The sequence below is a fragment of the Corvus hawaiiensis genome, chromosome 5 (genome assembly GCF_020740725.1).
Source record: "Corvus hawaiiensis isolate bCorHaw1 chromosome 5, bCorHaw1.pri.cur, whole genome shotgun sequence".
Classification (NCBI taxonomy): domain Eukaryota; kingdom Metazoa; phylum Chordata; class Aves; order Passeriformes; family Corvidae; genus Corvus; species Corvus hawaiiensis.
This window is the reverse complement of record NC_063217.1, coordinates 53,359,696-53,387,693: the sequence shown is the minus strand read 5'-3', so window position 1 is coordinate 53,387,693 and position 27,998 is coordinate 53,359,696. Positions and strand designations below refer to the sequence as shown.

At 42.5% G+C, this 27,998-nt stretch overlaps 1 protein-coding gene across 2 annotated transcripts in view; it reads right to left on the bottom strand.

Moving 5' to 3' along the window:
• Nucleotides 1–27,998, bottom strand: part of UNC5C (unc-5 netrin receptor C) — a 254,683-nt gene that overhangs the window by 30,898 nt on the left and 195,787 nt on the right. Inside the window, exons 5-8 of one of the 2 annotated variants that reach the window (XM_048303631.1) lie at nt 18,254–18,434; nt 16,034–16,201; nt 14,660–14,824; nt 1,180–1,236 (exon numbers count right to left, since the gene is read on the bottom strand). In XM_048303631.1, coding sequence (XP_048159588.1) covers nt 1,180–1,236; nt 14,660–14,824; nt 16,034–16,201; nt 18,254–18,434 — 571 coding nt within the window. The remainder of the gene's footprint in view (nt 1–1,179; nt 1,237–14,659; nt 14,825–16,033; nt 16,202–18,253; nt 18,435–27,998) is intronic. The other variant, XM_048303632.1, reaches the window with a different exon arrangement.

Genomic DNA, 27,998 nt, shown 5'->3' with positions numbered 1-27,998 from the left:
AGTCTCATGAAACAAATTCACCCTATGAAATTAGATAGGATGTCTTAGTGACATAATGTCATAATATTGGTATTTAGAAGTTCATCTGATACCAAACCAAGTTGGTTTTTAAAATTCAGAAGCCTTATTTTTACTTTAAAAGAAGTAAAAGAACCCAAAATTTCCATTTTCTATGGAATACCTGGCATATCAGGACACATCTTTGGTTGGTTTGGTTTTTTTTTTTTTGAACTGTTATCTGTCATTACTCCCTTCCATCCACTTGCCTTTAAAAATATAAACTAGTAAATTAGTAAAGCAGAGAATCAAACATTGAATTCTCATCAGTGGCATTAACATACATACATATTTAGATAAAAGCTGAAGCAAGCACAAGAAAAAATGTGGTAATTTACCAAAAGGAACCAAAATTTATTAGAGCTGTCTTGTGAGGAAATGGCTATGATATTTCTACTAGCTGCTTATACCATATCTTCAGCACCAATTCCAAGCTAATCTCTAGCATCATTATCCACCAGACATTTTTTTCCAAAAGGTCTGAATATGTGTTCAAAAATTGATGTATTTCTATACAAGGAAGAATCCCATTTTTAGAAATAGCCTAATGAAAAAAGGAAGTGGAAAAACAAATCAGACTCTTTTAGTACCTCATTTTTGTTAGTTTGAAATGTGTGAAATCACTTTTATTTTATCTCTTTTAGCCATTTAAGCCAAGCTGCCCTGCAGCTGCAGAGGTGAGAGCTGGCAGGTGCAGAAAGGGACGATCAATCTCCAACAGCTCTGGGCTACCAGACCTTTGATTTACCAACCTTGAAACATCCCACTTTTAACTCAGCAGTTCAGAAAGCAGAACTCTGAGTTCCAGCTCAAAGAAAAGTTACCCTTCCACCACACTTCTTCCAGTTGCTAAGGGAATTTTAATGAGAAGATGGCTCATTCTCTCCAGTTTCTGTCTCTGAGGCATCATCTTCTCCTGTTTCCCTTGCGCACATGGGCCCTTATAATTCTGTGTCTGCTGCAAAGCACTGTGCCCGCTGTCAAGCAAGCAGAATGTCACTTACCCTGCTGAATAGGTCCCTTTTTTGCCTAGTCACACTGAGCTGGCCCAACAGTAAAGCCTGACCCAAGGAACAGCACCAAATTAGCATCCAGGAACATAAAATCAAACATTAAACTTACAAGAAAATCCATATTCATTCTGGGTTCTCTGTTCAGTTGAAATAGGATAAATGAAACCTTAAAAAGAAAGAAATTAAACAAAAATGGGAACAAAATCAAATGAGGAGAACAAAAAAATGAAGCATGAAAAATAGTTTAATTTAAAAAAAAAGGAAGGAAAAGAAATGGATGGCACTTTAAAATTCTGATACAGCACAGAATTATGATTTTGCATCCCCTGTCTCCTCCAGAGCCGTACTAAGAATTAATAAGCAGGCAGATTGAAATTCTAAGCCAAAATCAGTCTCGAGTCACTAACTTTGGAGTGCTTAAAGTCTTTCTTTTATTGAGCATAAACTGTAATGGATCTAATTTATTTCAGACATCTAGGGTCATTAGCATATGGAAAGTCTTTTTATCCTTATCCCTGCCATATGCTTTAATTCCCAGGACATGTTCGGTGAGGCTCTAAACAGTTTTTATATTTAATTATAATAGCTTGCTGTTGATCTAATAGAGCTAAAGGAGACCTGTTGTCGCTGGTCAGAGGTTAAATACTGTTTCGTGGAGCAGTCTATACACAGAGCCCCTTCTCTGTATTTCCTTGGAATTATTTTATCCTGTCTTTAATATGTGTTCAACAGGAATTCCTTAGGGAGCAAAGAATTTGTCAGCAAACAGTAAACTGAGTGGTTTCTCTTTGAAATTATTACAAAATCAATAAGGCCCCCAGGGTCAGAACATTACTTATTTGAAATCTTTGCAAGCACCATATATCGACAAAATCATAACACAATTGACAGCTTTATTTTGGGATGGATAAAGAAGAGATAGCATTTCCTTTGTCTTTTCCTTCTGCTGCCCCTCCGGCACAGCACACTGGAGCTGCTTAGCTCACATATGAGTCCTGTGAACTCACTAAGCATCTCCCATGCAGCAAATGAGTGAAATGCTCCAAGTCCCATCCTGCTGGAAAGGTACATGACAAATCCAAACCGAGCAGGGGAGTCACTGTCTGGGATGGGATTAGAGTCAGTGTAAGAAAGAGTACCTCTCCTCCACCACCTCCCCGTAAGTTCTTCTGAAGGGAATTTCACCCCCTCCCCTTTGATCGTGCTGCAAGGAGCTCACACAGCTGGGGATTCCCTTCAGTGAGACAAAACCGGAAAATGCACTCCTGGTGTGTGCCTAATGCACAGGCAGACCACAGTAATAATCCTCAGCTCCCAGAACTGCTGAGCTTGGGTGCTCAGCATCTGTTGTGCTCTACACATCCCTTGCTGCTTGGCTGTATTTTTTGTTAATGAAGACACAGTCTATCCCAATCACTGACATAGACATACCTCCCTCCAAAATTTCCAGACGTTAACTGTTGCATAAATTTTGGCTTACCTGAAATACCAGAGCAAAACCAGCTTATTTTTGATGATGATTTTTTTTTTCTGGGACATCATGGGACAAACTATACTGCCTGTAATCTCTGTTTAAAGCTTTACTTCACAGCAAGGATTCCAGCCATACAATTGCTTTTAGAAATATTATGTTCTTACGTTCTCTCCCTTGTTCTTTGAGGCAAGTTCACCTATGTGTACTCTCAACATGCATACTCAATTTTTTGTTAATAACTGCTTTCTCCTTCTACCAGTGTACTTGAGGTATTGGCCATGAAAACTCTGGTGAGTAAATTCTGAGGGCCTGAGTGAGTGTTCAGCAAGTCTGGGAAAGAATTTACAGTACCCTTGTTACTCCCAATTACTCCCCAGACAAGTGCTGAGGCCCATAATTTGGTAAACCTAAATTTTAGCTATAGCCTTATGCCCAGTATTTCCTTTGGCAAGATGTCTCTGGAGAAACCAAGAGGCAGGCAGAAGGAACTAAAAGGCCCAGAGACAAAGTGGAATTTAGGCTGGATGCGTCTCTGAATGACTTTTGCCTTCTACTCAAATCCAGTGGGAAAGCTGAGGATGTCTCCCTGCACTTCATGTGCCCCAGCAGGTTCTTGGGGGAGCTAGAAGGGAGCAGCACACATCCCCTGGCTCTACATCACCCATGGAGCTTGAGCTCACCTGTGCAGAGCTGAAGAGGCTATTCCTCTCTCCTCCCACTGCATCTGAGGTGGTAGGTTTTGTGTTCAAGGTTGTGCATCATTCCTGCCATGTCTGAAGGGATCCAGCAGCTGCCACTCAACAGGCACAAAAGATGGCACCACCTGGATTAGCTGTGATGTTACTGAAAGCATTCTTTCCTGACAGGATAATGGAAACTCAGATTCAAGCTTTTTCAGCAAGGTAAGCAAGCGTGGGCCTCAAATATTCTAAAAGAAACTTACCTCATTGCAACCTCTCCACAGACCCTGTTAGTCACAAATACATGCTCATGGCTTACAAGTTTCCACAGATTCTCTTACTGCTAACTACAGAGAGAATCCTTGCAGCTACGTAAGAGTGATGCCAGTTACCTCTACAGAAATGTTTTGTGCACGTAGTCAAAGGCACATCTATTGAAAAAGGAGGAAGAGGCAAGGATACTACAGGCTGCTTCTGCCATTTGGGCAGGACGTTTTGCAACAAAATTAGTTTTAAGCATTCCTTTGTCACTCTTCCAAAAGGGAGTGGGCATTGCAGGAGCTAAGAGAAGGCCTGCAGCCATGCACTGGTGATGGGCAGGAGGCAGGGCTATTGCCATGATCCCAGCACAAGAGAACAGGGATTTCTATAGGAAGTTGGCTGTCACACTGGTCCCTCTGACTATGCCTTCAAACAATAAAAAAAGAACATTTTCATCAGATAATGACACAAACCTCCTGGGATTAGTAACTGAAATAATGAAGAATGACTTCCCCCCTCTCTTCAAAGTAATTGCAGTGAAGAGAGATCTTTTCCATGTTTTATTTTTTTCTTCCTCCTTGTATTAACAGCACTGCCTGGCAAATACCTAAGGGACTTCTGCCAGGGTGATGAACATTTTTAATGAGTGTGAATTTAGAAAGGTGCTGGAGGGTTTGACTCTAGGAAGGCTGCTGACTCATACTTAGAACAGCTGGTTTCACAGTGAGCTATGCTGAGAAAAGTAATTTAAGCTTCTTCCTACAGCTTGTTGGGAAATACATGTTTTCAAGAGCGCTTTTGCTATTTTGTTGTGTAACGTACTGTTGAATGAGTAAAGTAGCAATAATCATACTTTATGCTTGCATAGTGCCTGCTGTTTGAGGTTCTCAAAGGCTTACCAAAATGGGTATTTGTTTCCCTCATTGTACAAGTACCTCACCCTATGTCAAACCTGGAGAATCAGTGGGAGGCTCGGGTTAACACATGGAAATTGAACCACTGTAATTGCATGGTAAAGGCATTCAGTAAAAAGCCTTTAGTTAAGTCAATGTTTCTCCATGTATTCTAATTTATATTCCAATTTAGGTTTGTAAATATACTTTTTGTCCCTGTGGAAGTGTTTCTATCAAGTGTCAAAGGTGGCTCTTTTTTAACTAAACTAATTACACTGGCACAAATCCTTTGTACAAATGCAGATGTATTGTTAAAAAGGTGCTTTAAGTAGACATTGCCTATTTTGTTTCTAGAAAGCATGAGAAGAGCAATTTATTCACCTTTATAATGATGCAACACACTGAGAAAAGTGAAGGGTGAATATGTCAGAGTGTACTTGAAAAATTAACCAATCCAATGCTGACATACAGAAAAGACTACAGCAGGCTTTTTATCAATTTACTTTAACTCAATTCAAGCATCAGTCACACTTGGCACTGATTTGGGAAATTGTGACCATTTAACTGAATAGCTTGTGAAGCTCATTTAATTAGTTTGGTGCAGTTTCTGAAGGCAGATGATCCCCAAACACTGGAAGTCTAGCCTGAGCATTCTGGTCCCACACATCTTGCTCTGACCTTCCGGGAACACGTTTGTGCCAGAGGCCCCGGGAGACACAGAGGCTGCTCTGTGTCACTGAGCAGCCCTCAGCGTATCCGCATGTGTGGGTTCATCTGCCTTCGGGGTCAGCTTTGACAAACAGCCAGGCTGACCCCTTCCACAGCACCAACTCATCTGCTGCAGTTTGCCTTGGGAGGAGTAGATACACCTTCTGCCAAGCTGAGGTAAAATAAAGCATTTGGGAATGGAGAATCTCAGACCTATGAAAGATAACTGTGCAGAGATTATTGCAATGACTCCCTTCAGACTGACATTTAACAGACTGTCACCAAAGAGCCACTAAAACAACTTTTCTGAGCTCTTTTTCTTCCACTGGGAAAGAATCCACTCCTCAGCATATTCATGGGCATATACACACACACGGTGCTTAGCCTGGGAACTCAGTGTCGTGACATGGGCTTTCTGAAATCCTGTGTTTGATTTTACCTAGAAAGCCATGGGAATATACTGCCTTGGCCTGTAAACTAGCATATTTTAAAGAGAACTTTTATCCCTGTGGTATAAAACACTAGGTCACGGCTTCATGCAGAGGGAACTTTGTAACTGGCTCCACTTTTTGGTCCTTAATTGGTTTTGCTAGCTTTCTAGTCATGCTGAATTTGTATTAATGGATATCAATTTTAGAGTGAATTGATCAGATTATGAAAATATTTTACTCTGCTGCTTGCAGAAATTAAAATACTTACATAAGAGAGAAAGAAAAATACCCAGTTTTCAATTAGTATTTTTCCTACCTACTTTCCCTCTTTCCAGCAACTACCTAGGTAAGACAGGTGAAGTAGCTGAAGATGATCTTTCTGGCAACTTATCTTCTAGGGCTTATACAGTTTGCATCACATTTATGAAAATATTTACATTTATCCTGCAAAGAAATAGGTTTATAGCATTAGCTGCTGAGGTCACAGTTAATCATACATATTTTGAGACTGTATCAAGATCGTTGAGAACGGGAGACATGCACTCCCATTTAATAAAGTGAAGATTGCATAAAGCACACCATAACTGCTAGTTCCTTCAATGAATCATACTTTAATCTGGCACCACTTGATTCTAATTTATAAACTCTCTTTACTCTCTCTGTAGCAGTTTCAAGAAGAGCTGAGGTCAAGTAATTCCATGGTCCTTCTGAAAGCCTAGCCACATGAAGTGTGCCTCAATAACATCCTGTTGCAAAGAACTCAACATTTGAAGCATAGCATATTGTAACAGCACTTTCCCCCCTTTTGGCTCCAAAATCAATGTCCTTAATTCATCTCTGAGAAAAGAAGGCACCACACATTCAACTGCTGCCTTCCTTTCTCAGGAAACAGATAAACAGAGACTAGTTATTACATGTAGAAGCTTAACATTTGAAGGAAACAGTTCTTAGATGATTTAAAGTAGGTGTGTGGTAAATAAGACGTGACATGGGTTTACTGGAACGACCCTTTGTTTTGCTGTGATGCATACACATCAGATGAATTGCAGTATCTGATAACTCAAAGCCAGCAAGTTGGTAATTATTTTTCGTACCAGACCCAAACAACATGCACCCAATTGCTTCTGTTCTTAATTCCCAAGATGAGATCTTCTTTCAGCATTGAGTCATATTACCCTCCTCTTTGGTCGAGCTCCAGTTAGCTCAGAACTTAATTTTAAATCTTTGGGTTTTGCTGAAATTTTCCATAATGAGTCTCAGAAATTATCCTGGGAAGTTTGAATAAAATTGGTTTAGGAGCCCTAGTGACTTTTCGTCTTGTTGTTAATTTCTAGTTCACTGGATCTCAATGCATAAAAAAATCCTCAACTCCCTCCAAGTATATACTGCTGCTTCCAGATTTCAAGTTCTAGAAATTCAGCCTATCTCCCTTTCCCTGTAAAATGCCATTCTCAATTCAATGTCAGCGTGATTTCAGGCTTTTTTGCACTCATGGGAAGAGACATTCATCAATTCTACATTCTGAATTCCATTATACAGAGAGGGTTTTGAGACAAAGAAGAAAGAAAGTCATGTCCTTGCAGTGTTTGCAGTGCTGTGACTGTGGCTGTGACCTTGCATTACTAGTCCTGTTTCCTTCTGCCTTACCTCATTCACCATCATTCCTACAGGTATCAGCAGCTTGCTTGAGTCTCTTCATTATTTTTAAAGGAAATTCTACATGATCAGTACAGTGTGCAAAGGCTCAAAGCATTCAGAAAAGACTATCAAGGGCTTTCAAAATATTAATTCAGATGCATTGCAATGCTATTGGCTTCCATCTTAGTCCATCTAGGTTTCTGTTTATGATGGACAAGCAGTCACATATTCCCAGCTTATGAGAAGGAATTTAGGAGATTTAATTTGACATTCAGGAGTTTTAAATTGTTTTGTGCAAGTTTCACTGTCCAGAGGCTGCACATACTTCCAGTATTTTCTTTTCTACAAGGGGCAGAGTTAATGGTACAAAAGCAATCTTAGAGTAAACCCCATATTCTGACTGGTTTTAGTGTCAAGGTTTCCTGTTCACTTAACATGTTGCTAATGCAGATTTACCATAGGAAAAGTATTAACAATAATATTTGAACTCTAATTGCTGTTAATTGCTTCTCTCCCTTGCTGTTTCCCAGGAAATGTATCACAAAACCGAGAAGATGTGATATGTTATACCTTACTTGTGGTGGTTAAAAATTAAAAAAAACCCAAAAATAAAACCAACAGCAGAGTCCCTGGCGCAGCAAAAATCTTTCAGACAGAATGTGCCCAGCTTCTTCCTACATTTTCTATTCTAAAGAAAGACCTTCATGTCTGTAGTAATGATGATCTGAAGGTCAGATATGATATCAGGCATCCCAGAGATAATGCACAGCAATTTATTTTCATTCTGAAGCACTAATTATTGGCATATTCAGGGTGGGCTATTAAACCGAGAGCTTGAGGTTTTGTGACTGATTATTTACTTGGGTATTATCTCAGATCTTTCCTGAGTGAGTGAGTTAAACGGGGACACTCTCTTGTTCTCTCCTTGAACAGGAGTTCATGATATTCTATAATTAAGACTGCAATTATGTTTTCATTTTAAATTAGATCCTGACATTTTGTTAACATTGATAGAAAGGTCTTGCCTGAGTTTAAACATGCATGACATCTATAGGGGAATAAGGGAAGATGGAAGGCAAGGATAACTTGCTGCTAAAATTTGGTGTGGATTAGAATATCCAAGTTTGACATTATGCAGTCTTTTGCAGTTAAGGACTGTGACCTTTTGGTTAAATCTTATGTCAATCTTTAGTAGAACCTCAGCTTTGGGTTTGTTATGCATGTTTGACAGCAAAAGTAAACAGATGCCTGGCACTGCAACTCACTATCGTGTATTTGCAAATTCCACTCTTGCAATGACAGAACGCTAGATAGACTTCCTGGGGCTCACTTTGTTGTAGTGGGACAAGAGAGCTGAAATGAGGACAAGGGACACTGCTAAAGAGAGGATACATGGCAGACAGCTAGATGAAGGTAGGGACAGTTGGAAGAGGATCTAGGACAGGGGACCAAAGCTGTTAAGAATGGTGGACAGAAAGGGTCATGAAAAGCATACGTTACTCACATGGAACAGGCCTAAAAATCTTTGGCAGGTTTGGAAGCTCGCACATAACGTAACTTGTATTCTTCAGTTTATAACCTCAAAAATCCCACAGACTCCAGAACCAGCTCAGCTGATCAGTTCAAAGTTTGTTTCCCAAATTCTAGAAACTTCCTTCCCCAACATGAGTTTTCATCTAAGCATGCTGCCAATAATTTTGTTAGTCCTGATTTAGAAATAGCACTGAGTTTTACTTATTATTTCACTTACTCCTTGATGAGCCTTCAGATGCTCATGTAACTTTGCCCTGCCTGATACCCTGACAAGAAAGCAAAAATCATGAAATATATCCACCTTTGTATATGACAAGGAAAATATAAACGTATATTATTGTCACTGTATGGGGTGGTTTTCTTCTACAATTAAATCAGTACATCAGTTAGACTTCATACGATTTGAATTCTTCTTTCATCTATCTGAGTAACTTTTTTGAGTTTTTTAATGTGTAGAGGAATAGGCGAGAATAAAAGAAAACCTAAGAGAATAAAGAAGAATGAAAAGTATAGATGGACAAGGCTGTCTTTTTTTCTCCTCTTCACGTGGCTATAATATTTTTTTAATCAGTGCAGATTTTTGAAAACATCCTAGAGATCTTACAGCACTTGCTGTCTTTAAAAATAACATGGAGGTGGCTCTTTCTGAACTGACTGAGGTTAAGACACAGGGATTTCAGTGCCCTGCGTTTTGCCTGTGGCTCTGCACTTTTGTTTTCTCCCAATACTTTTATCTGCTTCAAGCAGTTTGTTTTCTAGGCAAGAGCTCTCAGCTGCATAGGGCCCATTGGAGCGTGGATGCTTCTCAGCTGGGCATTTTTCATGTCGCTACAGTAAAATAGAGATGAGTCATAACTCTGAGATGTGTGCATAAACTCCCTTGGCTGCCACACCATTATGTAGTAGCTGGGTAGAAAACAGAGTAACACATCCCTTTACTCATATCAAATAACAGTATTATGGAAAACTTCCTCTAGGAACAGATGAGATGCCTTCTTCAAATGAATGTACTCCTCCTGTAGGCCAAAACAGACCAGGTGGCTGTATCATTATGCTGACAGACTGAATGTATTAGAAGTTCTCTCTTGACCCACATGCTCTTAATAAAAGGTTTTATTTTATTCCTCTGCACACACAGGCTTCTGTTGCAGTCTCCCTTGAGAGAGTTCTGCTTACCTTCTGGAGTCTGGAAAATATTCCCCTGCTCTTTGCACACTGATCTGCTCTGGTGGACCTGTGGTCCTCATCAAGCTGCTCTGCCCTGTCATTCTTCCCTGAATGCCTGCTTTCAAATCAAGCCAAAAAGGGAAACGAATACTTAATCTATCAGAGGTTCTGATGTTACATTAACCAAGCAGGGCACGTGCAGAATATGTATGTTTTGAGAAGAAAGAGATGCTAGTATCAGGGTAACCTTGTTTTCTGCTCAGGACCTGTGTATAAACAGAGACGACACTGGAAAAAGGCAGCAGTTTGCCATTTCATGCCCAAGCAGGATAAACTGCATCTTTTTCACTCGCTCAGGCACTATCATTGCAAGAGGGAACCTTATGAACTTCATATTGCCTTTCAGACGAGGATTTCAGAGCACTCAGCAAATACAGATTTGCTGTCACCATTTCACATCAATTCACTCTTGACTAGAGCCAGCCTTTTCTAAGAAGGAATGGAATTACCAGTCTGGTAATAACATCTTCACCATGGTATGGTGTCTTTTCCTCCAGTGGTGCACCTGCTATTTGATTTTCCAAGTACCTAAGCTGCATGCAGGGAGAGGACCAGAGTGACCTGCGAGTTAGTCCAGATCATTGTCTGTAGCAACCGATGAAGCTGTTTTGAATCTCTTCTTCCATTTTTTAAAATGACAGTAGCGCATCTCAGTCATGCTCAAGAAACAAAGGGAAAATCCACACTGGATCTGATGACACTTGGCAGTGCTTCAAAGGTGGAAATTTCCTTTTGTTCCTATTCAATGATAGATTTTTATTCCATATTGTGAGACTGTATAAAGTAAACAATTTTGCTGAACAGAGCAACAGTATTATTTGTGTAACTATATAACCCACAGTCTTCAAGCAAGAACATGTGTTTCTGTATTACCTTGCTTGCTGCTGTAAGACAGCTTTGTGTTTTGAAAAAAAATTAAAGCACAACTTAGCCAGCCTTTTATGAAAAGCCACAGTGGTCAACTAAAGCCAAGAGTGAGTAGAAAAAGGGGCACTGGTTTTCTCCCTCTGAGTGTGCTAGTGCCAACCCTGCACATCCCAGGCATGACTTCAGAAAAGCCCAAAAGACCTGCAGGTGTCAACCTCATGCCTAGGGACTTGCTGTACGTACTCATTCAGGACAGGGACAATACAGATCTGAACACTGTGTCACTTCAGATCCTCAACAGAAAGGATGTACGTGACGTGCTGTGAGCATGACAGCTGCATGTCACAACTCAGGTAATAAGCCTTCAAACAAGTCAGGTAATAAGCCTTCAACATAACCACACAGTACAGCTAACTGTCCTCACCGGTTGTCCACTCTTCCTATCAGCAGAATTTTACACATCATGCAAAGCAGAAGCATCTCTTTTGTACCACACAAGCAATCTCGCACTCATTCCAGACTGTGTCCAGCAAAACACTTCCCCTTGTACGTTGTTTTAAAAATGTTTGTGACTTAGTGAAGGGAACTACTTGTACTGAAGTTTGGGCCAGCAGGAGAGTGCTTTGCTTTCTTATTCCCTGCACAGAACACCCACCAAAGTCATTAGGTGGTACGAGTGAAGGGCTAATTGCCATGCTTCAGTTTACAGCAATCCCCTGTGAGATGCAGTGCCTGCCTTTAAAAGTGTTGCTCCTTGCACTGAAGTATTTTCCACAGTACTCTTACATCAAATGGGAAATAATGCAACTACGGAGGCAATAATGCAACTAGTGTGGGTGGTAACCAGCCAATTCTTCTTACACCTACAGCAGATTTTGTTCCAGAAGATCGTATTATTGCTATTACGGGAATTATGAAATTGTTATAATGGGAACCCCTACACAATATTGTGTACTTGAAAACTTAAAATAGCAATGACTGCCCTAAATTTTCACTACATCTGCTTTTCCTCTTCAATTCAGCCTGCTGTCTCTCTGTGAGCTCTCTAGTTTAATGACTGTTCATCCTTTCATGTTAATGAAAAATACTAACTAGTGGATACAGGAGAGTGTGTGTGTACTAGCAAGATTATTAGTCTGAATAAATGCAATAGAAGAGTTGCATGAGGAATGCCACAGTTAGTGGTAAGCACAAACTACAGCTTTGGGTGTAAAATACTGTAATTACAAGGGATGGAGAAAGCTCCACTGTTTTTATCCCCACAGAAATCGACAGTGATGCAGACTTGTGCTCTTTGCTGGAGCAGGGGCAGTCTGATGAAAAAGCTTATTGATTTATCCAGCTGATGCTACTGAAGTGAATAACAGACTGGAAGAGAAAGGGCTTGTAAATCAGACTCATTCAATCCAGCATTTTCCAGGATATGTTTTACATGCAGCTACATAGAGATATATATTTACAAATGAGTTTTTGTCAGAGCAACAGGCTAGTGACTCCTGGCAAGAGAGTCTGCCTACTAATTCTTTGACCTCAACTACACCCATGGTGTCAACCTTCAAGCTCTCACTAAAGACTGACAGTAAGGAGGCAGCACCAGGGCACCTAGGAACAGGATTTGACTGTGGAGCAGGTGAGAAGCTGGCCAACAGATCTCCCAGAGCGCTATGGCCACAGAGAAAAGGTGGCTGTAGCTTCCTCCACACCGCATGTGCCATGCCAGACCCAATGGCATAAAACCACTGGAAAAGACTGCCGTGAATCTACAGATGCCCAGGCCAGGAGAATTGTCAGTTCCAGACCCCCAAAGCCTCAAATACTGTGGAAAGAAGCATGTTGTTTTGGGAATCAAAGGAGTGCTGTGTGTCTTCCTGGCTCAGCAGGCAGATTTTTTATGAATCTAAATCCACACGGGCAAAAATGTAAGTGTGTTCAGATTGATTTTGCATAAACTGAGAAAGAGAAATAAAGAAAAAGAGAGGGAAGGAGAGAGAGAGAGAGCAGCAGGCACACCGCCATGAAGTACAGCAAATCAATCTTCTCAGCAGTGATGGATCAGGGAGCAGGACTGTAAGTTTTACAGGTATATGAAACCCCACGAGTATAGACACCATTAAAACACTGCCATTAAACTCCAACACTGAAGGATTATCATGGCCCCTGGAGCTAAGCAGGTCCTTATAGTGACTGCATATTTTTCGTTACCATTTTTTATATACATATATATGAAGCAGAATAGGATTCACAACAGTTTCACCCTCTCTCCTGCTGAAGATCTCTGCTTTATACTCAGCATCCACTTTCACAAATAAAATGCAATATACCATCAACAGATAAATGAGATCCCTACAGGGCTTTTATTCTGCTGTACTATTATATCTACTTTTCCACAAGATTTCTGCTTAAATGGCTCTCTTTATGCACATACACAGAGATGACATACACCTGTCTAAATATAATCTGATAGTGAAGAGCTCTTCTGTGTGAGGAAATGCATCTTTTCCTCCTAATTTGCCATAATGACTTATTAACACTGCTGGAACTAGGGGTGCATTAGCTTCCCTACAATAAAAGTCACCAAGGTGTTATACAGTAAGACGTGGCTGGATGTTTTCCCCCTATCTTTAGAAATGAAAAAGAGAAGAGTTCTGAATTCTACTTTTCCAATTTCACCATAAAAATAAGTGTTTTGAGGGATTACAACTTTATAGACCGCTGACATTGACTAATAGCTTTTAACATGATGGAAATGCTTGTGTGAGCCACATTGAAGAAGATATTTGTAAATCTGGGAAACCTCAAAGTAAATGGCCATGCTATGCCATAGAGTAGCTCAGAGCTCACTACCAACAGAGTAGCTATCCTATATAGCACTTATTCAAAGAGCAGACCAATTTATTAGCTGGTAGTGTCATTTTTTGTCATTTTGACTATTTCAGTCAAAAGTAACCTGCCTCATGGAATAAAAAGTCTTCACTCCTTTTTTATGACAGAACTCAAAGCATTTTATGATCTGGACAAAGCAGTACTGGATGGGTACAGGCACAACTCTTTGGACAACAGAAATCTGAGGCTTAACAGAGAAGTACTGCAGAGAGATGGGCTGAAGGAATAGGAAAGAGGTGTGTGTGAGGATTTGAGCTCAGGTTATTATTCTAATGAAATGTGAAAGGGACTTTTGATGCACCAGCAGACCAAAGAAGACCTCATTTTTGAGAAGGGACGGAGTGTAGAGCTGACTAATTTTTCATCAGTGTTTGTCAGAATCACACTTAAAACCTGCTTTTCTTTGCTTCTCTCTCTATTAGTCAGAAAGGCAGGACCACGGCATGAATAGGCACAGGTGGAATAGACTTCAGCACTAGAGCTGATGTCATGGGGCTGCAGCATGCTGATGACTGGATATGAAGTTTGCATCAGCACTGCATTGATGCAGCGTACCTCTTTCTATCACAGGTCATCCGAAATTCAAAAAGGAGCATAAAAATTACAAATAGAAACACATACACCCACCATTCCTGACAGTGAGAAGCCAGAAGCTGATCTGCCTGGCCAAGTTTACTCTTTTGAAAGTGCTGGCTTTGCCCTACATGCTCTATTTTTCCATTTTCAGTTCTGTAAGAGCCACTGCCAAGTTTCTCTGGACAGATGCTGAGCCAGGATAGAGAGGAGGGCCAGCAGGAGAAGGCTCTGTTATGACTCTTTCTAATTCTTCACTGTTTCACATTCCAGGAAAGAGGAGCGGGGTGTCCAGACTGGTTGAGAACTGGATTAACTCATTTCTCCTACAAATGGTTCTGTGACTTTAGGTCATTGATGCTGAACTGCAGCTATCTCAGGGTTTGCCACACATGCCCCACATCCTGGAGAGAGCACTTACCCTGCATGCAGAGCCCATCCGTGCAGTTCTTGGACTGCAGCACCAGCCCCTCGCAGTCCTTCCCCCCATTCTTGGGTGCTGGGGCCGTGCACTCTCTCCGGCGCCAGTGGGTGCACTCCGTGCCACAGGTGGACCACTTGCTCCAGGATGTCCACTTGCCATCCACTGAGACAAGGAAAGGAGACAACTTGTTAGGGGTACACAAAAGTGAGACCAAGACAGAACGATGCACATGTTGGCACAAGCCAGCCTTCAACTCCCAGCCATTCCGAGCAAGGCAAAAGGACCAGCAGCCTACTCTTCTCTAAATTCTGCTTCTGGCCTGTAAATGTACATTCACCCCCACATCTCCTTTCTCTCTGCCCTGGCCCCATTTCTGGTCTTTCTTCTCCTTTATATAAACTTTTAACCAGTTTATCTGTGCTCAAAGTATACAAGCAACAAGTCAGGAATCTGTGATTTAATTTTTTGGCGCGGGGGTGACATTTTTTAACACAGAAGTTAGACTTGTCCAGAAATTCTTCTTTAGTAGGAACATATTTAATGTTAAATGTTCTCTATTAAAAAGAAATATCTAGAAGCACCAATCTATTTCACATGAGCAGAACCACGAATGTGTTTAGCACCTTTCAAAATCCTGAAAATGATTTTCAAAAGCACTAAACTAAACAGCTAAATAAAAAAATATGAAATTGTTCCAGTGACAGAGTGGATTACCAAACTTCACAAGCTAAAGATGACCTTACTGCCATTGAACTGAGTGGATCAGTAGTAGGAGAGCACTGGACAGTAGGACAGATGGCAGAATTCTATCACAGAGAAGTCACCAACTATATTGCATGTCCTGAAACAATTTTATATTTTTCAGGAGTTTAACATTTAAACAATTTCTAGAAGTATGGATACACATCTCTTTCCAATAAAAATGCCTTTGTATTTGATGATTGTATATGTCAGGTAAACATCTGCCTCAAATTTAATATCCACATCCCAGATGCTTTACTTGCTGAGGCAGCTGGACTGAACAGACATTGCAAATATATTTGCATCACAGTTGCTTTCTATATTCAAATCCCAATTCTTTTACAGAGCTTTCAACCTTTATCTTCTACATTTTGAAGCTCTGAATGTTCCCTAAATCCCCTGAATTATAAGAGCTGAGACCACAGTGCAAGCAGTGTGCATGGGCTGGAACCCATGCTGCCTGATGTGTTCACTACTTTATCTACTTAAGCAATACAATTGCATATTAATTCCCTGAAATGCTGGATTTATTAATAATGACAAGGAGGCTTTTGCAACTAATAGTGTTCTCCTCAAAAGACTGATGAGAGACAAAGTCTTTATGTGTGCTGTGTGCTCTTCATACTGAACCTGGACACAGAGTGGTGCAGGCTATTTTCTGGACGCTCTGGCCCTCGCAGAAGGCGCCGCCGTTGAGCGGGGCAGGGTTGGTGCAGGTCCTCGTGCGCTTCTGGAAGCCTCTCCCGCAGCGGCTGTTGCACACGGACCACTCGGTCCAGGTGGACCAGCCTCCGTTCACTGCAAAGCGAGAGAGAAAGAGCATGGTCACACAAACAGCCTGGCTTGGGCAGCCCCAAGGTGCTTCTGGCTCTGTGTCACGTGGCCTCCAACAGTGGCCACAAGAGATGGCACGAGAAGCAACACTGAACGGGCACAAAGCCACGTCTCCAACACACCAAGTGTATGCCATTGCATACAAGTCATTGCACAAGCTGAAGGAATGCTGATGCTGAATGAAAACCATCGTTTGATGACTATTAAGGTTGGCAGGTGACCTGCCTTAGCCTGAAAATCAACCTGACCCAGCCTTAAGTGCTTGGTGGAGTGTGTATGATCAAGATCCCTGCAGCTCAGCCAGCCAGAAGCCTGTGCTCTGAGAGCTGCACCGTTTTCCAAAGGGAAACCTGCACTCCCACTTATTCTCAGATGCACCCATCACCTATGCAAGCTGAGAGACTCCCATGCTTTGATTAGATTTTGAGAATTTTCTTTTCCTTTCTTTCAAGAAGGTGACTTCAGGATGTCAGGACAACTTCACTTACCCCTCTGTGGACATAGCTGGTGCATACATGAATGTCCCAGCACTTCCCTAACAGATATTTAAGCTGTTCAGAATGAGCGAACACTACATGCATTTCTTTCTGTTGGACTTTGGGAACATATTTATCTCTAGGAAGATATTGATGATGACTCTCCTTTTCACCCACCTCAGTTTCTGGGATAGATGGAGAGATGAAGAAGGAGTTGTGCTGCTCTACATAATAATGTCATTGTCAGGGTATGGGTAATAACATACTAACTGCTCGGATTCCCTGAACCCAAATGTTTGTGATATGACACAACCCTTAAGCATCTCTGGCAGCAAACCCCATAAAAATGCCTGCTCCCTACACATGTCTCTTGAATACACTTTTGAAAAAAATTCTGTGTATGTATGAGGAAGGGTTGTAGTACGCCTACATCTTTATGTTTCTGCATTCATCTCAGTTACAAAACATGGTGCTCTTGCATGGTCCATCCCTCAATATCAAAAGCACTGCTAATCAACTCAATTCAGCCAGTTTTCTATAAAAACTGAAGTAAAAAGCCCTCATTGTAACTTCAGAGAAGCAACTGCTTACAATTAAATCTAACTGCTACCCTGAATATGAAATGAATATTAGAGATAATCATAGGGATTTTTTCCTACTTGTCTATCCTATAATTAAGCTGATTGTAAGAAACGCCAGTTCAGTCAGCTGGCACATAATCAGAGCAGGTTTTGTTCTGGTGGATACCCCCACCTGGAAAGCATTTGGGGCAGTAATTCTGCAGGGGCAAAGGCTTGGACTGGTGGGGAAGAGCTGCAAAGCATCACAGGCTGGAAGAGACCCTAGAAGGGCATCTCATCCTTTCCCAGCCAAAGCATGGCCAGCCTCACTCATATCAGGACTGTGGGTGCTGACACAGAATAATGCTATCCCATGCTTTACATTCCCCTGATGTTTAGCTGTAAGCTAGGCTGTGTGCCTATGAACTGCAGTCCCCGAACACTTTGCTATTTTGCTCTTGATGAGGGTATGTTTTGGAAGCAGGCACCAAAAATAAGCTTATTTAAAGAGATATAAAAAGATGGTGGATTCTGACGAGCTCTGACACTCTTACCAGCCTCTGGAAGCACAAACTACCTATCAGTTTCACTCTTATTTCTGAAAAGGGTCACTAAGAACATGAACTGTGTCAGTAGTAAGCCAAGCCTTGGACACTCCTGCTGGAGGATGTGCCCTGGTGGCTCCCTGCTGTATCCAGCTGGTGTGTGTTACAGCAAGGGGAACAGCCGCCTTCTCTCCAGTGAGGCTGTTCCTCCTTTAACACCATTGCCTGTCACCAAGAAGCCCAACCATTGGACTGCTGAGGGATTTCAGTAGTGCCCCTGACTGCAGTCCCTGTGTGTGGCTGCAAGTCACCAGGCAGTGCCGGCAGCCCAGCCTGGACACTGACTGCAGCCAGAGTTGCACATGGGCACTGTGCATCCGCCTCCTGCTTGGAGTGTGTGTCCATCCCCGTGTAACAGTACAAGGCATCACTTACCATAGACTATCACAGTTGCTGTGGTGCTTTTCCTCTTGGCCACAATGTTTTTTGCAACGCAGGTGTAATTGGCTGTGTCAGAAAGCCGGGCTTGCTTGATGATCAGGTTGTGATCAATAGTGATGTAAAAATTTCGGTCTTCCACGGGATCAATCACCTCTTCATTCTTCAGCCACTCCACCTGGGGGTTTCAAAGGGCCAGAGGGGAGGCAGTGAGTCAGCACCAAGTCACACCAATATGGGCAGACACAGCATCCGTGATTACATTGCTCATCCCAGAAAACACTACGAGCCAAGGCACACGACGAAGGATTCACCTGATGAACGTCACCAAGTGAAACAAAACACCAGGGCAGAAACACAGGAGAACACCCTTCATGCCTACCCTCTCTTTCAAGTCCCCTTCTGTCCCACTCATCCATACAACAGCTGTCTCCCCTTGCCTTGAAAACATCAATGCATTTTCAAAGGCTTCCAGGTACTGTACAGAGAAATGCTGATCTGTGCTTTCAGAGTTGGAGGCAAGGCAAAAGGAAAGGGTGATACCTTAGGAGTGTATCTACAAACAGAAAATTCTCTTACAACCTCAGAAACTCTAAATCAGCACAGATCTCACCCATCCTTTTCCATATCTTGTCTAATCAGGCAGTTAATTATGCAGTAGCCTTGTACCTACCTGCCCTGAGTCTAAAACAATGAAACCCTATAGTGGGTCACACTAACAAATTACAAACTCTAATATTTTTAAGTACACTTGCACTCACATGCACATGCATGTCATTGTCTTGCTTCAATCAGAATGAAACAAAATAGAGTCAGTTGCCAAGGAAATGGGAAATCACAAGCATATCAGTGCTTACTTTTCCTTTTTATTTGTGTAAGTTATATTTTACTTTATTAAAGCATAATTTGCGTGGTTGCATAGAAAAATATTTTCCTATGTGGTTTTTAATCTAGACAATATTCTATTTATTGACTTCCTAGGAAAACACCCTGTTATATCCCAGCTGACTGCTGTGAGCCACTTCAGTATAACTTGGCTGCAAATCTAGTAGCTCATTTTCACTTGAACTGAGTGCACTGAAGGACAGGACTGCGGCCCCGGATAGATCAAAGCTGGGCCTTCATGTCACTGGGTCATTTCAGCCTGTGCCCAGGATTTAATTAAAGGAAGAAAAACATAAATACAGTCAACCCACTGGACTTGTGAGGTGCTACCTGCCAAGTCCTTCTCTCACAAACCCCACTTTTCTAAAGACATTTGAGGAACTACCCAAGCCTTGACATACCCCAAAAGCAATAGAGGACCTGCTTACCACCTGAGACAGCTGTACAGACTGCCCCAAACCGTGGTGAGAAAAACCAAAGATTTCTCCTGGTCTTCAACACAGAGGGCTCAGTTCAACCCCAGAAAAAGCCAATCAATGCTGCAAGAGCAGTGCTGGCACATGTGAGCTTGGATTATAGGTGCCCACCACCCACTCTCCACCTTTAGCCCTGCCTTACACAGCTCTTGCTCCCCTATTCCAGTTTGGGTGTATGCACTTCAGGGATAAGCTGCTTACAAAGATTTACACCTTAGTGAATGTAGAGCCACTGCTCCAAGGAGGGCTTGATTTAAACCCCTCTCTTTCACAGCAGATCACTGTGGGATGTGGCAGCCTCACAGCTGTTGATACTGCAGAGCCTAAAGCCGGTGGTGTAAGAAGGGCTCTGGAAATGGGTATGTGTGTCTGCGAGGAGCTGGGGAGGAAGAAAAAGGCATAAAACTTTGAAGGCTGTATTTCTGTCGCTATCACAATCATGTTTCACCAAGGAAGATACAAGCTCTTAGTCAATAATCTGTTTTTCCTTGACAGAATGACTAAACTTGTTTTTCTGTCTTTCTGGAATCCTAATAGGTTTCAGGTATAATCAAGACAGACAGATTCCTGTTCAGTCAATGGCAAAATTTAGCTCCTTCCTCACCTGCAGGCCAAGTCTGCATGCATTCTAGACCAAAAAACAAGCCAGGAGTTTATTTCCACCAATGATAGGCTGCCATTTAACTGGTGCCTCACACAAAAAAAAGTCTTTCTTTGGTTCTAATGTCATTATTTATTTATGGGATGGAGTACAGACTTATGCTAGGGCTCTAAAAGATGCTACACCCACTACCAGAGCTGTGTACATCCCACTCTCAAATCTGCCTGTATTCCTCTGTGCTCTGCACATTGAGGACACCAGAACAACAGTAAGGACAGGACTACAGTTTACATGGTCTAAGGCTCAGTTTAAAGTTTTTCTGGTATGCCCATCCAAGAATATACTCTAGCAGCCTTTGGCACCCTGAAGGCCCCATGCCCAAGCACATGGTTCTTTTCTCTACTACGCTGCAACATTTTCTCTCTCTGCAAAAACACATACATATTCAGTCTGGGTCTCAAATGAGTAGACAAAATTAAAGCTGTAAGCATTGAATTCCCTATCATCCCTGCAAAACCACCAAAGATAATATGAAAAGAGAAGTTGCCAATACAAAAAAAAAAAAACCCCAAAAAAACCTAACCCCAAAACAAAATAAAGCAGCCCTGTATAATTCAGTATACTGCCTCTGGCTCTACACCAAACCTCTTAGGATAAAGATCCTTTTCACCTAATGTCTCACAGAATTTGCTAACAGTAAAAGTTTGAAGAACAACAGGATGTCTTTTATTCTGACAGTACATCGGTACTGTGTGTGCATGTCTAAATGCCATCTCTTTTACAAGATATGTCTTTAATACATCTAATTCAGTCTTCTGGCATCCTTGTTTTTATAGTGTCTGTTAATGTTGCAAACTCTAATGTCAAATCTGAAGGAAGGAACTGATGGATGATTTGACAAGCAGTGGGAGTCTCCTTCCACACATATTTTAGCCATCAGTAGAACAACACATAAAAGAGAACATCCCTCTAGTGATTGTGTTCACTCCCTCAGTCCTTACAGAAACGGGAACTAATTAAACACACAACAACATGTGAGACTGGTGTTGGTACTTATTTTCAGTTACTGCTGGCCCCATTTTCTATGGTGCAGGTGACTGCAGTGCTCAGCATCTCCAAACAGGATATTTTTTTTTGAGGTAACCAGAGTACGTGGGAGTAAGGCTGTTCTGTCACGTAAGTAGGAAGAGATCAGGTGACAAATACAGAAGAGAAAGAGCAGAACAAGACAGTGTGATTTATGAGTGACAAGTATGCAAACTGTTAGCACAGAAGTTAAAAGCAACGATCTCTTTTGACGCCATGTCATTCCCCAAGGTGCAGCCCCCTTGCTGAAATAGGCTGTTAATCCAATCAACGCAGACACTTATCCTGAATTTAATTCTGCAGCCTGAATAATACTGGCAGCTAAAGCACTGGACGCTTCTGTGCCAGAGACCCGTACACCTGCAAGCCAATGGACAGAGGGGCAGCAGGGTATCCACAGGCACTTCTAAGTGCACAAAGGCCTGACTTCAAGGTAGTAACAAATCACACCCCTATGCCTCCATTTTTCATCTCTCTGGAGATGTTCTAGAGTAGATGTTTGCTTTTGCCTAAGTATTAAGGGTGTATATTTACTGGCTATGATCAGAACAATTCTTGAACATGTACCTAGCTCTCAGTATTCAATTAAATCAGGCACATCCCTCCAACTGTTATTGATAAATGTATTGATGGTCATGCATATATGTAGAAAAAGCATGGGATCAGTTTTCCCTTATCATAAAAGCAATCATTTAATTGGCAACAATTATGCCATGAAGGGCGGTGTAATTGTGCCCTCTGGGGGATGACAGCTATAGGAAATTACAACAACATACATATGTTTTTTCTCATATACTAAACCCCCGGAACAAAGCAGACAAAATCCCTTTTCTTCTTGTCGGTTTTCTACTCAATAAGGTATTTTTCTTACATGTTTGCAAACTGACTAGCAAGAGAAGGCCACTCAGCTGAGGTGGGAGAGTGGTGAATGAAATCCTGACCAACAGAATCTACAGACTGGAGCACACCTGGAGCCAGCTACCTTTTGGTCAGAGCTCCTTAGTGCTCTGGATGCAACTTGCAGAGCCATGAGGCACACAGCTCCTGCCAGCTGCACTGGATCTGCACATCCAGGGCTGCTAATGGGCTGGCAAGCGAGGCTGCAGGAGACTGAGCCATCCCTGCGGCCAGCAGGGGAAGGCACGATCCAAGGTAGCTGTAATTTAGAACAACATACCTTGTAGCGTCTTTTCTGTCACCCTGCTCCCTGGTGAGAGACAGATGTGCTTTCTCTAATCATTCACTGATTGGTATCGGGAGATACATTAACATAATTGGCACATTTGTTCTAATTAACAGAAGGAACCTGCCACATGCCACCCAACATGAAAAGCAAGACCATCGGCAAGAACAGAAAACTGCAATAACCACCTCAGCTCTACCTGGGAGCTGCAGCCAGACCTGTGCTGCCATAGGGTGTTTCCAGCAGCACACACAGACACTAAGACTTGCAAAGCTAGGCCAGGCTTCTGTGCAGACTAAATGAACACAGGGAACATAAATCACACAAGCGATTACACACGCAGGAAAACCTATTACAGAAGCTAATTGCTGATACAAATTTAGCCATACCAAGTTACTAGCATTCCTAGGCACTTAAATCTCTTGGCACACTTGCGTATGCGTGACTGTTTTAGAAACTGGTGGAGCAGAAACACATCTACTCTGAAAGAAACCTGAGGATGGAACAGGAATATGATCTCCTCTAGATGCTGCCCTCTTGATTGTACAAGTTGTTCCCTACACATCTGACAGTCTTAAGAACAAATTCAGCAGGGTCTCAGTTCTGGATCCCAGTCACTCATTGCCTCCTCTGCACCAACTTGCCCTAGAGTCATCTTCAGAGGGAAGAGCACCTGCTGAAAACAGCAAGTCTTCCACCCTCCAGACATGGGCAAAGCCTGCCAGTGCAATTTTCCACAAGAAACAAGATGCAAACATCTGGGAGCAGCAAGAGACTTGCCTTGATGAAAGGCAATTTGTAATTTTGGAAGGCGAGAACATTGCACCCGTGCCTTCCCCATGCCTGGTTGACACAGCAGGATTGCTTTGCATCTGGTTCCCCATCCAGGCTGGATTGTGGTTGGTGTTCGCTGCAGCTGTGCCAACTGGTCCCAGTGGCACTGCTCGCCTCGCAGCAGTCCCTGCTGAGCTGGCACCACCTCCAACAGCCACAGGGAAATCCCAAATCCCCAGCTTCACCTGAACTGTAACACACACGTGCCAAGCCATACTGATAGTAAGGGTTCACTCACACACACACACACATATTCCAGTAGGAATAAAGCATTTGTGAAACTAACTAGCTAACTGCTGATTTGGACACAGTAAAAGATGTCTAAGTGAGACTGAGAAAACTCTAGCAGTTTTCATATGAGCCAGCAGCAGTTTCAGGCACCTCGAGACTTGAGTGTCTCTGTGAAGAATGTTATTTGATTTTGTATCTGGTTTCATCCCAGCAACTGTCTGCTGAAGAGGATGCTGTCCTCTGTGTACTGTTTACTGGAAAGATATTTCATACACATTTAAGATTGAAAATAAAAGGAAAAAGAAGTGATCTCCAAAGAGACGGAAATTACAGCTATGAGAGACTGCAAAACATACTGAGAATGAGACAGCAAATGCAAACCACCACAGCATTTTGTTCAGTTGCTCTTATTGTGCTTCTGCTGCCAATAAGGAGAATTGTTGTTCCTGCTGTGGAAACACTTCCTTAATTACACATATATCCAGCTTTCTGTTTGCAGGGTGTATGTACAGATGCTGGTTGTCTCCAGCCCCAATACAGCTTTGCTTTATGCACAACTGGGAAGTTAAGCCTCAGAACAAGCTTCTGAGGTGGACTGGTAGCAGCAGAGAGACAACTTTATTCCACAGAGTCTCAAATTCAAACACAGATCATGGAATTACTAAATGAAAACCACAGCATCTGCTATGTGGCCATCAGAAGTTGCTGGGCTGCCTTATCCCACCTGAAAGAGGAGTTTCAGCTGCACATGTTGACTGGCACTTTTGGCACCGTGTGGACTCCCCGGTCCCTGAAGCATCTGGGAGGGGTCTGTTGAGGAGCAGCTTTAAACAAGCTACCAAAGTGACATCTGTGGTTCTTTGGTTGGATGCATAGGCGGATGGATCTTAGTCTTCACAGCACAGAGCTACATGATTTTTGGGATCATGAAACTCAGTAAGGGGATGGGATTTGGGGGGTGGTTGAAGTCCCCAGGGACAACCCCTTTCCCACTCTACTTCAAAATTGCATAGTGCCTGTCGTCATACACACAGCTCCTCCTACCAGTTTCAAAAGGCTGTAAATACTATATGGTTACACATTTTAGTGATGCAAAAGCACGAGGTGTAGAAACACCTGAAAATTGGTGAAATGAAAATTCCCGAGTAAAACCCAGCAAAACCTGATCAAACAACTCTTGAGTGACAGCTGATGTGTGCTCTGCAGGCTGTATTTTGGAAGTACCTCCATGAAAACGTGGGAGCATCATAATTCTTCATGTCTAAGGAACTGAGCAAGGCAGACACTATCATCAGGTGACTTGGGGTGCTGGTAAGAACCAGGAGCTCTGCAAAGCCCTGACAGAGGTAATTCTCACACCTCAGGCACTACGAGTCCTGTCGTTTGTAGTGAGCAAGAATCATCATGTCAAAGTAGGACCTGATGGACTAATCTTGTAGGAGTACAGAATAGTGGATGAGGAGCTGTCTTCTCTAAGAGGAGAATTGGGAGGTATGCTCATCTACCTCATCAAAAAAATTGCAGCCAAAAGCTCTGTCCCACACTGTGTTATCTTCCAAAACTAAAAATATAAAATGCTGCTCTGAGTGCAGCCTGAATAGGACAGGTAGGTTGTGCTACCTAGTCCCAGAGCTGTCTTTGCCACAGAAAGCAAGCTGTAGAGAAGAGGATAAGCTAGCAGGGTTCACGTCAGTGCTCTTGTAGAAAATCTCCCACTGTAATATTTCATGAAGGAGCTAGAAGTCTGACTGTTCTCCAGTCCCACAGATCACCTTTGCCTGAACTGAATCATACAGCAACTGGATTCACTTTGGAGCATGGTCTGCCCTCACCTACATTGGCAACAATGGAACTGCACTGGAAAGGAAAAGCATGGGGGCAGATCCCATAGAAAATTCAGGTCTCAAAAAAGTAGTCCTGCAAGAAGACCTGTGCACTTTGCCATGGCTTTCTGCTCTGTGGAAATGTAAAATTAAGGCCACTAATAATCTAGTAGTCAGTGTACTTCCCAGGAAAGCACAAACCCAAATGCAAACCCGTCCTTCAAGCAAGACAGGGTAACCTATGTCTCATGCTTCACAAGAGTGACTCAACCACCCATCAGCAGGCTGGGGGGTAAAAAGTGCGTAAAAAGGGGCAGAAATGTAGGGGACCAGGAGCTGACAATTGCAGGGTGCTTTATCCTGTACTTTTGGAGAAGACAGGCCTGCATGGCCAGACCTTACCCAATGGCTCTCCATAGCCAAAGATGAGCAGCCCTCATTCATTTTGGGCTGTGCTCCTTCTGCCTCCCCCTCCCCACTCTTCCTCCCACTGACACCCAAAGGCAGCTCTGCTGTATGTCACAAGGCACCGCAAAGGACAGTGTCATTTTTCAGCAATTAGCATTTCCAGCCACAAACTCCTCTACTTGTCTCTCGTAGAGCTCACTTTCCTGCTGTGAATATAAAACACTGCCTCAGTGACACACACCTGCATGGAAATGCACATACATGAACTCCCAATTAAGAGATAACTGCTGCAAAACATAAGAGGCTCTCAGGAAACAATGCAAGCAGCAGTCATATTAATAATCAATTAGAAGGAGCTGCCTATTTGGAGAAGTCCCTAGTTTTCACCAGCCTTTGCCTGTGCAAGAGCAGCTGAATAAAGTTTGTGTCACACTCATCTTGACTCCGCAAAACACTCTCTTTTCCTCTTGACTCGGCGATCCTTTTCCCCTTGCTCTAGCTCCTAATCAAGACATGAATGTGGATAAATATCACATCCAGTTTTAAACCCAACCAGGTCACCAAACCATACACTACACCCTGTTCTGTAATTAAATTACTCTGTGTAACACCTCAATTAAAATTAAAGAAGCAATTACTCCCCTGTTAAAGGCACCACAAATCATACATTTCAATGCAAAAGTTCATCTGGCAGCTTACGGCATATTAACCAATCTCACATCTCATTTGTGTTTTGATCTATAACCTACCCAAATGAGCTCATTTGATGTGACTCAGTGTCTCTAACTATATTTTATCATGTGCAACACGATGCTGGTGTCTTTCAAAGAACAAGTTAAATGAGCTAAGGGGTTAATTGCTAACAACTCAGCCATTACTGTTGGAGCGTCACAGAATGGGATCCTTCCTGCCTTCTCAGATTAGGTTTAAAAAATCACACACACAGAGCAGAGTGGAATTGAAATGGATGTTTCTGTTCATGTTGGGGAGCTGCAACTGTCTGATTCCCAGTGAGCATGAGGCTGGTGGGTCAGACTGCTGATCCAACCACCTTATCCTACTTCTCCCCATTGGGGAAAAGCAGAAGGCAGAGAAGCACAGAGCTCAGGCAGGGTGCTATTTGTTTCTATGTCCACTCTTTTTTTTCCTCTTTTTGTCACAGCAGGAATATGTGAGTTTGGCCCTTCCCCCCTCAGCTACGTGTGGAAACCCCAGTGTAACAGCACCTGTGCTGGTCCTTCTGCTGCTTGCCTGGGCCATGCATTGGAACAGCCCAAACATTTACCTGGGTGGTTCAGAACCTGTAGGTTTGTTCAGCTTGATATTGGCTATAAACCTGGGAGTGGGGAGGGATGCCATGGTGCAGCTGACACCCACGCTGGTTGGGGCTGGTGGGAAGCGGTATATGACAGCAGAGAAGCTGATCTGGTTTTCCCAGAGACCACAGAAACTCTCCTTTCCTTACTTTGTCCCAAGTGAACAAGGACATGTACTTTGATTTGACCTCTGGCCATGAGGCTGGTGTATTTTAACGCACCTGTTTGTATTTGGATTTTAGCTTTTTCTTTTCCTCACATCCGTGATCTGAGCCTGCTTTAATGCTTGTCATGTACTAGTGGATCTGAGGGACTGGTAAGCGTTGCTTTAAAAGCTTTGCCTGCCCCGCTCTGTCTTTGTCCTTCTTGCCCTCTGGAGAAGCAGTATGCTGCTGTGTGTTTCAGCTTTTCAGTAGTCCTAAGATCTGCTCTAGGATTGATCCATAAGAGCTTGACACAGTTAATTGCAATTAAATATGCTGGGAATGATAAGACTGAATTCCCCAGATACTGAAAAGAAGACTGAATTTATCCCTGAGCATGCTTGTTCTCACCACTTTGAAACACCAGGAAAAAACAAACCAAACACCCAACAGAGAATGAAGGGGGAAAATAGAATCAAAGAGAAAAAGCAAGCAAAAGATGTTGGGACTCTGGACTCCAGCACTGCACCACAATACACTGAAGGTGCATTTTGTACGGTTTCACAGTGTAAGCTTTTCTTCATCTGTTTTGGTGTTAAAGCCAGTGACTACTTCAGAAGCCAGTAAGTGAAAAAAAAACCTAAACAAAACACAGTTTCCAGAGTGTGAAGAGTCTGAGGCACGTGCTCACCAAAGCATTTGGAAATGCCGCTCACATCTGCAGCATATGCATTACCCTACTCGGAGTCAAAGCAG